The sequence below is a fragment of the Hemitrygon akajei genome, chromosome 13, assembly GCF_048418815.1.
Source record: "Hemitrygon akajei chromosome 13, sHemAka1.3, whole genome shotgun sequence".
Classification (NCBI taxonomy): Eukaryota; Metazoa; Chordata; class Chondrichthyes; order Myliobatiformes; family Dasyatidae; genus Hemitrygon; species Hemitrygon akajei.
Window position 1 is genome coordinate 104,010,242 of NC_133136.1, and position 12,969 is coordinate 104,023,210.

The 12,969-nt window shown below is 39.4% G+C and overlaps 1 protein-coding gene across 3 annotated transcripts in view; it reads left to right on the forward strand.

Annotated features, from left to right (window-relative positions):
* fras1 (Fraser extracellular matrix complex subunit 1) overlaps nucleotides 1-12,969 on the forward strand; it is a 518,421-nt gene that overhangs the window by 369,277 nt on the left and 136,175 nt on the right. For all 3 annotated transcript variants that reach the window (XM_073065197.1, XM_073065198.1, XM_073065199.1), the window contains exons 34-37: nucleotides 2,969-3,106; nucleotides 4,883-4,915; nucleotides 8,938-9,069; nucleotides 12,820-12,948. In XM_073065197.1, coding sequence (XP_072921298.1) covers nucleotides 2,969-3,106; nucleotides 4,883-4,915; nucleotides 8,938-9,069; nucleotides 12,820-12,948 — 432 coding nt within the window. The remainder of the gene's footprint in view (nucleotides 1-2,968; nucleotides 3,107-4,882; nucleotides 4,916-8,937; nucleotides 9,070-12,819; nucleotides 12,949-12,969) is intronic.

Genomic DNA, 12,969 nt, shown 5'->3' on the forward strand with positions numbered 1-12,969 from the left:
CTCTATGTCGACACTGAGCATCAAGCATCCATTTCTCCTTAGAGTTATCGAAAGAAAGACAAATGCAATGTTAGCATTCAAATTGCAATGACTAGAATGTAAAAGCAAGAATGTAATGCTGAGGCTTTACAAGGCATTGATAAGGCACCACTTGGAGTATTGTGAGCAGCTTTGAGCCTTTTATCTAACAAAGGATGTGCTGCCATTGGAGAGGGTCCAGGGAGGGTTCAAGAAAATATGATCCTGAGAATGAAAGGATTAATGTAGGAGGAGTGTTGGCTAGTTCTTGGCCTGTATCCACTGAAGTTTAGAAAAATGAGAGGGGATCTCATTGAAACCTATTAAATATTGAAAGACCTAGATAGTGTAGATATAGAGAGGATGTCTCCAATAGTAGGGCAACAGAGGGCACAATAAGATGTCCCTTTAGAACAGAGATTTGGAGGAATTTCTATATCCAGAGGGTGGTGAATCTGTGCACTTCATTGCCACATATAATTCTGGAGGCAAAATCTTTGGGTATATTTAAGGCAGTGCTTGATAGGTTCTTCATTAGTAAGGTCATCAAGGTTTATGGAGAGTAGACAAGAGAATGGGGTTGAGAGGGATAATAAATCAGCCATGATGGAATGGCAGAGCAGACTTGATGGGCCGAAATGCCTCATTCTCAATCTGATAAGAAGTTGAACTATTCAAAAACTAATTTCAGTGGTATGAACAGTCCACAAACATTGGACTTTGATGCATGAAGTGAATTTTAATTGTGTACAATGCCATAACTACTGGTAGCAGACTCACTGACTCTAAAACATTAATTTTATAGTCCACATTGATATTCCTACAAAAGAATATTTCATATTTTACAGCCCAACAAATTTGATGGTGTCGAGCACTGTAAATATTGGTTACGTGTTTGAAGGCTATATTAAAGAGCTGAAAAGCCTAGGAAGCTGCTGAATTTCCCTTATCCACACCCCCAAGAATAGAGCTGGATCCGAGAATTGCAAGAGGAAAAGCTCCAGCCTTCTGAGCCTTGTTAACTTGAGTGTAATAGCTTAGGCTCTGTTTGAGGAATGAGGAGTTGGGACAGGGATATGTTGGAGAATCAGGGTGAAGCACTTAAATCTGAGGAGAGGGGTTGATGTCTGAGTTTAGCAGGTAAATCAAAGATGCCAATTGAACAAAGGTCCCAGTGTCAAGACTGATATCTGCTCAGCCTTTAAAATACACTACCGCAAAGCAAATAGGAGTTTTTCCTGACAATTCACAATGGCAAATGCACTGTAAAATGGTGTCATTTAATTTCCCTTGCAACAGTGTTGCATGTGAAATGATGTCCTCAGGTACATGTATGACACAAGACTGCACAAGTGCAATTCACAATCCAAAGCATACAGTGGAATCTCCAGGGCACTATTTGATGTGGAGTGTAGAAGATTGAAGGTTTACTGTATTCAAGCATAAGATCTTATGGAGCCTAATATGGGGTCAATGTTGAGATGCTTTCATTAGTGGGAGATTTATGACTAAGTGGACAAAATAAGGGTCCAATCATTTAAAACTAAGGTGCACAGAAATTTCTTCTCTCAGAGGGTAGTGAATCTCTGGAATTCTTTGTCAGTAAGGATAGTCAGAGCCAAATCATTAGAAATATTTAAGGTGGAGATGGGACAAATGCTTAAAGATCAGAATTGAAGGTTATGGTGAACTGGTACAGAAGAGAAGTTTCCATGATAAAATGGAATGGCAGGGCAGGCTGGAGGAGTCTGATGGCGTAGCCCTGCTCCTGTAGTCTAATGTTCTTGAGTGGAGATCTTTATAAACCTAGGGAAGGAAATCTCCGTACACCATTTGAAAAACAAACAGCTATACCCATTCATACTTTTAGGTAATTGAATTGAAGATAATTATTTCTTTAGAAAATAGGAAATTACGATATTTGCGTTTTTGCGTAATATCTTTGAAGGCACAGCTTTTTATTTATGCTATTTAACATGTATTGTTAAAAATTGTGCTGCTTAATTTATTTCAATAATTTAATCTAAATCTCATGTTCATCATTATCAACATTATGTGCTGTGTCATATGGCTGTGGGCGATCGTGGCCTTACCATGGCCAGATTGTTCTCAGCAACTTTTTCTACAGAAGTAGTTTGCCGTGTTCAGAAAGGAAATAAAGAAGAGGAGCATTAGGCTAAGAGGGCAATTTGACAGAATGTTTTAAAAGTCTCCAATATTTAAAATTTACTAAGTGGAGCATATTTGTAATCAGAAAATAAATTTAAAGGCAAGAGAAATTGTCAGGCAGCACATTGAACTGTAAAACTTTCACTTCTGCCTGAATGGACCCTTTTATTGGTACATTTAGTGCTTGTCCAGTGGGCCAGTACCATGAATTCCCTCCCTCCACACGTTTGTGAACTGAATCCATTGAGGTAATAGTGATGCTGTAAAGCTTTACAGAGAAGCAGTGCATATCGGGTAAAGGCATTCCAAACTCCACAGTTTAATGCACATTTGCAGATGTCAGAAGTTATTCACAGGTTATTCTTTGCTGTTGATTAATACCACTAGTCTCACTGTCATTTTTTCTACAAAACTCAGACCTATAATGCATCAGGTGGCATAGTGGTTAGCACTGCGCTTTACAGTACAGGCAACACAGGTTCAATTCCTGCTGCTGCCTGTAAGGAGTTTGTACGCTCTCCCTGTGACCACGTGGGTTTCCTCCCACAGTCCAAAGATGTACTAGTTGGCAGGTTAATCGGTCAGTGTAATTTATCCTGTCAGTAGGCTAGGGTTAAATTGGGATTGCTCAGCGGAGTGCCTCAGGGCTGGAAGGGCCTATGCCGAGCCGAATCGCAATCAATCAATCAATCAATCAATAAACAAACAAACAAACATGCTATTTTATAAATAACAGAATGCTTTGTTTCATTGTTCTATAATCTGTACTACTTTAATTTAGGTACACTTGAACGCTCTGACGAACCTTTCTTCCCAGTCACATCGTTCACTCAGGCTGACATTGACAGTGGGAGGATTCTGTACCGACCTCCAGCTGCATCTTTTCACGTGCAAGGCTTCTTCAAATTCTCCTTCACTGGTAAGAAACATAGTGCAAAAGAGTTTTCGGATTAATCTCCTTGTTTGGTGCACACATTGTTGCTGCTTGTTCCTGAGTGCAGCTACTGGCTTTTGTCCATAAGGTCAATATCTCACACATTTCTAACTGGGCTATAATTAGCGCATTGCAAGTAGCGATCCGTAGGAATGAGGCAGTTCTTGGAGTTCTGTCAGTGGTCATTTCATTGTGAAGTAAATAGGTCTCTAATTATGAAAGGGAACTAGAAGTATTATTTTCTGTGTGACAGAATTCCATTCTAATGTTGTTAGTTTTTCTAACTGAGGGCATTTACTACAAATAAGCTTCTCCATTTTATACCGCTGTCAATATTCAGTTCCATTAATACATAAAGGAATGCATACCTCACTAAAGCAACATTTTAGTACTGAAAGGAACATTTTACATGTTACAATGACTAAGGCAATTGGGATCAATAAGGAACGTAAGAGAACTAGATTATTAAGTTACCATTCCCTTACAGAGACCATTTTGTTAACTAGGCAGAACATCAGCTGGATCCCATTCCAGCAGTGAGGTTTTCTTTCTACCTATACCAATCATAGTATGTCATCAATCTTCTGCAAAAAGATATTACTTACAGCATGGACTTTGGACCAATCAACTTGACAGTTGGATCAGATTAGAGCAAATTTTCACCTTGTTGACCGATTAGCAACTTTGATTATTATGAATTAGTTAATGTTACAAAGCAAGACTTCCTCGATTATGCCTTAAAAACCATTTTATTTCCAGCTTCCCACACCAGCAATCATTATGGTACTCAGAGTGGTTGAATTCCTGGCTTAGAGTAAGGAGATTGCCCAAATTTTTTGATTGCCATATGAGGAACTTGATTGTAAGCCTCACCTGTTGGTGCACAACTCTAGTCCAGTCGGTCACATCTGTCTTACGGAGGTTAGCTGGTCCTTGCACACCGACGTCCACCAATCTGTCTGGTGACACACCCCAGCTGCATGCTCATCATGCCAGTTACCGTTACTCTCTTAGTGTTCTTGGACTCAACATTCTCATCTGTAACTTACAGGAGCACCATCAGGAGGGTACTGACAAACTACATCACTGTCAAGTACGGGAATTGCAAGGCATCTCATTGCCAGTCCTTACAGAGGATTGTGAAGACTGTTGAAAGGATCATCAGGAGCACCACTTACTATTGTCAATTATCCCTCCCGGCTGTCCAACATTTGCTCTGATCCCCTACCATTAGGCAGGAGGTATTGTAGCATTAGAACCAGAACTTGTAGGATAGGAAACAGCTTCTTCCTCCAGGCTATAAGACAACTGAACTAACTGCCACCACCTAGGTCTCATCATGAATGAAACGCCAGTAACGATATAATGTTTACTTTTAAGCTTGTGTCGTAAATGCACCTAATTTACAACACAAGGTAATATTACTCTGTGTTATGTGTGTGAGTTTGTATATGTACTGTGTTGTGCACCTTGGTCCAGAGGAATGGTGTTTTGTTTAGTGCTATACATGTGCACGATTGAATGACCTCAAAGTGAATTTGAAGAAGTTCACAAACCATTGCTTGAGCGTTGAATGACCCGTTATTTATGGTTTAAATTCTGGTTGATTATTTAGCTGTCATCTTTGTGCATTTCATTTCATTCCGGTACCCTGAAATGTGAACCATTCTTTACACTGTAATATTGCCAAATTTGTTTAATCCATTTCCAACAGTGGACATCTCCAAGCTATGTGATGTGAGTCTGGTTTTATTCTCCTAGGTCTGCCTGAGTCGGTGAACTTCCTTTTCAGAGGTACATAATTCTTGATGCTAACTTTCCTCTGAGTGCCTCATTGAATGGATATCTAATACCCTCAGCAAGTTCTGTAGAGATGGCTGCGAGACCTGCTCAGAACCTTTCACATTTGATAAAATGTATCGTTGCAGTCTTATAAGAGAAAGAAATATGGAGTGATGGCCATAACTTTGTACCTCCAGACTTTTTAAGGGATTTTCATGCTTGCGTCTCTCCTAACGCCTCGTACTCTGTCTTAGATGTTAACTTGGTGGAATGGTCATCTGAGAAAAGAACTTAGACTTCTCAAAATCTGATTTTTGAGAAGTCAGATTTGGCAAATCATGGAAAGTCTAGAGTTAGCATGTGTTTTAATCATCTGATTATGAATTCATGAGTAATAACTATCCATTGGCTGGAATGTGGGCTAATTTACAAGGTAATTTCCTTGGGTTTTCTGTTAACATCTTTGCATGACTGTATAAATCAGGACTCAAGAAGAACTAGTAAACGCTGTTCTGAGATCTTTATTTCAGTATTATTGGTTTTCCTATCATTAAACGCTGAATTTATTAGAGCACTATTTACATTTTTGTTTGCAAAGAACAATTTTTCAGACTTAGAGAATTGAAATGGTTGACATAATTAATTCACATGAAATCTGTGCACTTCATTCACAGGAGTATTACACACTTCTGTCACAAAATAAAGTTCAATGTAAATTATCAATATATAAATGTGTCACCACATACAACCCTGAAATTCATTTTCTTGTGGGTATTATCAATAAATCCCTAATAGACTAATAACCATAATAGAATCAATGAAAGACTGCACCAACTTGGGCATTCAACCAATGTGCAAAAGAAATTCTGCATATGAAAAAAGAAATAATAATAATAAATAAGCAATAAATATTGAGACTATGAGATTGAGGGTCCTTGAAAGTGAGTAGGTCGTTTGTAGGAACATTTCAATGATGACATTGAGTGAAGTTATCCTCTTTGGTTCAAGACCCAGATGGTTGAGGAGTAATGACTATTCCTGAACCTAGTGGTATGAGTCCTGTGGTTCCTCTACCACTTTCCTGGTGGCAACAGTGAGAAGAAAGCATGTCCTGGGTTGTGGAGGTCCCTGATGATGGATACTGCTTTTCTGCGACAATGCTTCATGTAGATGTGTTCAGTGATGGGGACAGCTTTACCCATAATGGACTGGGCTGTACCGTACCTTTTCTAGGATTTTCATTCAAGGGCATCAGCATTTCCATACCAGGCCATGATACAGCCAGTCAATATACCCACCACCAGACATCTATACAATTTTTAAAAAAGTTTTATATGTCATGCCGAATCTCACATACTTCTGAAGTGGAGGTACTGCCATGCTTTCTTTGTAATTGCACTTGTGTGCTGGGCACAGGACAGGTCCTCTAAAATAATAACACCGAGGTATTTAAAGTTGCTGACCCTCTCAACTTCTGATCCTCCAATGAGGGGTGACTCATGGACCTTTGGTTTCCTCTTCCTGAAAGCTTCTTAGTCTTGCTGACATTGAGGTTATTATTGTGGCACCACTTTGCCAGATTTTCAACCTCTCTCCTATATGTTGATTTGTCACCACCTTCGATGCCACCATGGTGGCGTCATCAGCAAACTTGAGTATGGCATGGGAGCTATGCACAGCCACACACTCATAAGTGAAAAGTGAGCAGAGCAGGGGCCTAAGCACACAGTTTTGTGGTGCATCTGTGCTGATGGTGATTGTGGAGGAGATGTTCTTGCCAATCCGAACTGACTGAGGTGTGCAAGTGAAGAAATCAAGTATCCAATTGTACAGGGAGGTATTGAGGCCAGGGTATTGAAGCTTATTGTTTAGTTTAGAGGGGATGATGGTATTGAATGCCAAGCTGTAGTCGATAAAGAGCATCCTGATGTATGCATCTTTGCTGACTAGATGTTCCAGGATTGAGTGAAGAGCCAGTGAGATGGCATCTGTTGTGGACCTGTTGCTCTGGTAGACAAATTGGAGCAGATCCAAGTCACTTCTCAGGCAGAAATTGATATGTTTTATCACCATCCTCTCAAGACTCTTCATCACAGTGGATGTAAGCGCTACTGGACATTAGTCACTGAGGCAGTCACCACATTCGTCTCAGGCACTGGTATAATAGAAGCCTGCTTGAAGCAGTTGGGCACCCGAGTCTGCTGAACCAAGAGGTTAAACATCTCAGTGAACACTCCTGCCAGTTGATCAGCAGAAGCTTTTACTACTTGGGCAGGTTGCTTTCTGTGGGTTCACCCTGCTCGCATGTAGGCGTCAGAGACTGAAATCACATGATCATCGGGGATTTGCTGAGTGTTCCTCCATGTTTTGACAGTCAAAGCGAGCACTGAATACGTTCAGCTCATCTGTAAGTGAGGCCCTGTTGTCACCCAACTTTACAAGAGGTGATGGTATTCAAACCCTGCCACAACCGTTGAGTATTTTTCATTGATTCATGTTTAGTGCAGAATTACCACTTTGCCTATGAGATGGCTTCCTGCGATCATACCTGGACCTCGTGTAATTTTCTTGGTCACCAGATTTGAATGCCTCTGATCTGGCCCTCAGAAGATTTCAGATCTCATGGTTCATCCAGGGCTTCTGGTTGGGGAAAACTCTGAATGATTTTGTGGGACGCACTTGGTTACGTCTGTTTTAATGAAGTCCACGACAACCCTTGTATATTTATTCAGTTCCACAGATGAGTCCTTGAACACAGCCCAGTCCACTGACACAAAGCAATCTTGTATCCACTCCTCTGCCTCCCCTCACCACCTCTTTGTTGTCCTTATCTCTGGAGCTTTGCTCTTCAGCCTCTGCCTGTATGAAGGTAGGAGAAGGTCAGCCAAGGATCCGATTTACCAAAGTTTGTTCGGGGCATGGAATAGTAAGCATTCCTTATCTTAACTCCAGTGGTCTTGTGTGTTGGAACCTCTGGTGCTGCATGTTATATGCTGATGTAATTGGGAAGGATTTTCTTCAAACATCCCTCGTTGAAGTCCTCAACTACGATTTGAAATGTGTCATGATTGACTTTTTCTTGTTTGGAGACTGTATCATGCAGTACCTCAAACACTTGATTATATTCGGCCATTGCTGGTATGTAAACAGCAGTCAGGATTATGGAGCAGAGCTCCCTAGGTAAATAGAATGGACGGCATTTGATTGCTAGGTGCGTAAGGTGAGCCAAACACGTGTTCAACAAAACTGCCACATTGGAGCACTACCAAGAGTTTATCATGAAACTCTGCCTTTTTCCTTTTCCAAATCAGCAGTTCAATCCATTTTACAAACTGAGAAGCCTTCTAGTCTGATTGCTGCATCTAGTGTGCTAGGAGAAAGCCATGTCTCACACAGACATAGAACACAACAGTCCCTCATTTCTGTCCCATACAGCAACCTTCCCTTTGTTCTCCAGCGACTGCACATTCACTAACCAGATGCTGGGTAGAGCAGTAAATAATTAATATGACTCTTATGCCTTTTCCACTCTAACCTCATTTAAAACACTAGTAATTAATTAGGGTAAGGGCATGGTCAAGCCAAGAGTAGCACCAATTTATGACTCTTTACAAGACGATCTATAAAGCCAATGTAGGTTGGCCTATATAGAGAGGTGCCTCGTGCAGCAGACAGTTTTTTGCAGTCATGTGATCTGTTCATAGTGAAAGTCACACCTTGCCACTCAACTCCCAATATATATCTCTTCTGGGACATCATAATGCCACTGCTCTCTTACTTATTATTTAATAAATAAATTATCACATGCTCTGATAAATTAGAAGCTTATGAAATCACGCAGTTGAGATATTCTGTAGTTTGCACCAACTGAAACGTTAGTCAAATTCTACACACAGGAGAAACATATGCCTGCTCTTGTAACATTTCAAAATGGGAATTACGTTATCACAGTAAAATTGCTATGATTCATGAATACCTGAGGTTTCACTAGATTTATTTGCAATCTTAACAATGTTTTCTTTGTACTTCTACAGTTTCTGATGGTGAACACACCTCTCCAGAAATGGAGTTTACCATACATCTGTTGTCCACTAATCAACAGCCTCCCGTTTTTGAAATATCAGAACCTTTCATAGAGGTCAGCCAAGGAGGCAGAGCAGCTGTCGGTAAGATATGTCCTAATCTGCCCTCTGATTCACTATTTATTTGTTTAAAATCATGAATATTTAATATCCAAATTGAACAACAATCAACCGACACAAATATATACAGGTGAACCTAGCATTTCAGCCATTCGGATTTTGTAGAATACACAAATCACTACCTAAATATCTAAGACAAGAAATAAAATTTACTCTTATAGAATACAAGTCATGGTGGGGGTGTGTAGTGGGGAAAGAGAAATAAGTAAGACAAAATTTGAAAGAAACAACAAATTTTGTCTATTTTAATTTTGTCTGACTAACATCTTTTGACACATTCGCAAAAAATATGGTACATTTTTTCATTGCCTTTGGTTTGTTTTGCTGCCTGGTCGTTTTCTTTAAAGAGTTGTCCTCAAGATGTGTGAAACAGGACCAGGAAGTTTAAGTGCAAGTTGTAAATATAAATGACCACTGTTACTTGTTGTGAGTTATGTCATCAAACTACATTATATGATATGCATTTAATAGCATTTATCTCCATTCCAGCTAAAGACTGAAAGATGACTCCAAATGTAGCTTCCAGTCACTTAAAAGATTTGCTTTGGAAACCGACAAGGCAATATCTCTAGTGGCTCTTAACTGTGAACTAACAGCTGCAGTATTACTATTATTGTTGATAGATACAACCCATAGGAACAGGTCTCCATATACAACATGGGTTCAAAGGGAAATAGTGTTTAACGTTAGTAAAGACATTATTCTAGGGACCCAGTCCCACCATAATGAGGGTCAGGGTGTGGAGGGCTGTATAATAAAACTCAAATAATCTGCTTTCTGAATATTGGGAAATCTCACTGGTTCGTCATCTAGCTCTGGTGAAAAAAAGTGATGAAGCAAATGTACAGTCCGGTGAATGTTAGGATCAGGAATAGAGCTCCACACCAAATATCACTTAATGAACAACACTGTATAGTAATAGTGGCTGATACAACACTACATAATTAGCAGACCACTGTTCATTCAGATATATACGTACATAACTCAGTGTGTATGACTTGAAACCAATAATAGCATTGTTATTCCCTCCTCTTGGACAAGTTACATCAACTTCTCTATGCTTTGGAATGGGAGACAATGTTCCAAATGCAGTCTCACCAAAACCCTCTATAATAGCTGGAAGATGTCTGTACTCCTTACTCAGTTTATCTTTCAATAAAAACAAATGTACTGTTTGTCTTCATATTTGCTGGCCCTGCATAATCACTTATTTAAAAATATTACACTTTTCTTTTTTTTTTCAGTCAAAGCAGATGAGCGAACAGTACACATTTTCCATGTGGCGTGTTCTCAACCATTACTGTTGCCTATTCTTAAAATCGCTTTAAACCATTTTGACAATCTTCTCATAACACAAGCTAGTATACCAATTTATTTCAGCAGTAAAATTGAATTATGCTCAGTGAGATGATTGATTACACTAGACAACAAATTTTTTCCAAAGGTGTTGCTTCTTCAGAATTTTTTTTTGTTTGAAACTGAAGCTGAACACGAGCCATTTCAGACTACTTGTATCCTGTAGAACTTTGGAGAAACAAGAAATTAACTTTTATTGAATATAATTGCATAATGGTGCTGACACTTTGCAATAGTTCAACTAAGCTAGAAATGTTTTATTGAGGATTTTCATTTGAACTCTGTCTGAGCCTTCTCACTAACGTGTGTTACAAAAATCAGCCAGCATTTATGGATTCCAGTTTGTCTGATACCATTGCTCCATGACCACAATGCCCTGGTGAAACCTTTCACCATGCTCGTCATATACAGTGCAAGATTTGGAAGGAAGAAGACTAAATGGGAATGCAGAAAATGAATCTTTAGTGACATATTGCACTTTGTTTTTGCATGTTTGAAGCATGTTGTCATCCAGCTGCATGTAGTTTGGTATGCAAACATGAGAAAATCTTCAGATGCTGGAAATTCAAGTATCAGGACTAACGAAGGGTCTCAGCCTGAAGCATCGACTGTACTTCTTCCTGTAGATTCTGCCTGGCCTGCTGCGTTCCACCAGCATTTTGTGTGTTGCATGTAGTTTGTTGCTCTGTAGTTGCTAAGAAAATTTTCAATAGCATCCTTGGATACCTTTCATGCAATTTTCTCCAGTTCTTCGAATTGCATGTCAATGATGACCTGTGTAATTTGTGGACCAACAAAAAATGCCTTCCTTAATCTTGGCATCAGTTATTTGGGAAACATCTGTGAAGGATTTCAATATTTGAAACGGAAATTTATAGCCTTTCTAAAACCTGGCCTGCCTATGCCTTGACAAGATAAAAAAAACTTTTCAGCTTACATTATGGGTAAATTTAATTGACTTGAATTATGAATTGAAACAACAAATATAGGCAATTTTTTTAAAAAACGGTGCGTGATAGAGAAATTTCATGGTCATTTTCATGATCACCAGTCCCAAGTCCATATGATACACATAAAAGTATTCAGGAAGCAAAATCTTTGATGTCCAATGATAGATTATGACAAACTGGGACTCTCAGCACTGCTGCCTGTCTCACCTCAAGAGTCATACCTTCTCAGTCTGAAAACTGCCTCCTCTTTTTTTTGTCCATTAACCAGTCTTCAATGCTATTTTTATTACCCCCTCAATCCCATGTGCTCTAATTGTGTTTTAATAAGCTTTTATTTGGTTAGGTCAAAGCGGTTTTTATTGTCATTAGTATGGACTGGAATTGTGGCCAGGTTCTGGGTGTAATTCACTTTTCTTTGGTAAAACAGTGATAAAGCTCATGACCTCTTATATTCAGACGTTAAATTTCTTTGTTCAAAATGTTGTCCAAGGGGTAGTTTTACAATAGAGGTGTGTGTATAAAATATTTGTATTTGTTTAAAAACCACAGTCATATAATTCAGCTTCAGTCAGAGCAGAAAATTAGCAAGAGCTGGTTGGACATCTGCTGTATTGCTTGAGCAAAGTGAGAAAAGGGTTCAGTGTTAGATAGGGTTAGAAACTTGATTGTGCTACATGGAACAATACAGACCAGGGTGGCAGTGGCTAACATGACAGGGCATGATTTTAAGGGTATTAGAGGAATGTACAGGAGTGGTATCAGAGGTAGATTTTGTACAGAGTGCATGGAGCACATTGCCAGGGTTGCTGGTAGAAGCTGATTCATTAGGGATATTTAAAAGACTCTTAGATAGGCATATGGATGAAAGACTGTGAAGGGCCATGTGGGAGAAAGGCTTATATTGATCTTGGACTAGGTGAACTGTGCAGTTCTGGTCACCATATTTCAGGAAAGATGTAGATGCTTCAGGAAATTAGTAGCAGAGTTTCACTGTGATGTTGCCCAGATTAGATGATATGATTGAGGAGAGGTTGGACCTGATACAAGTGTATAAAATTATACAGTACATAGAGTAGGTAGTCAGAGTATTTCCTTCCCACACCCCGGAGTGGAAATGTCTAAAGATGAGAAGAGGAAAGTTTAATGGATATTTATAGGGCAAATTTTTTTTTAAGAAAACACAGATAGTGACAGGGGTCTAGGATGCACTGTCAGGGAAATTGGTGGAAGCAGATACGATAGTAATGTTTAAAAGGCATTTAGACAGGCAGAGAATAGAGAGATATATCCCAGATGGAATTAGTTTAGTTTGCCAACACGGTCAGCACAGTCATTGTGGGCTGAAAGGCCTGTTGTGTACTATTCTATGCACGGTTATCTAACTGAACGTCACTCTATTCATCTTAAGGTTTGAGTCAGCTAGCTGTACGTGATGCAGACACACACCCAGATGATCTTCTTTTTGAGCTGGTTGAACCCCCTCAATTTGGAGTGCTGATTAAATCAGACTACAGCGAGCCAGTAGAAATGGTGAAAGGTAAGTCACATTTACAGTGCT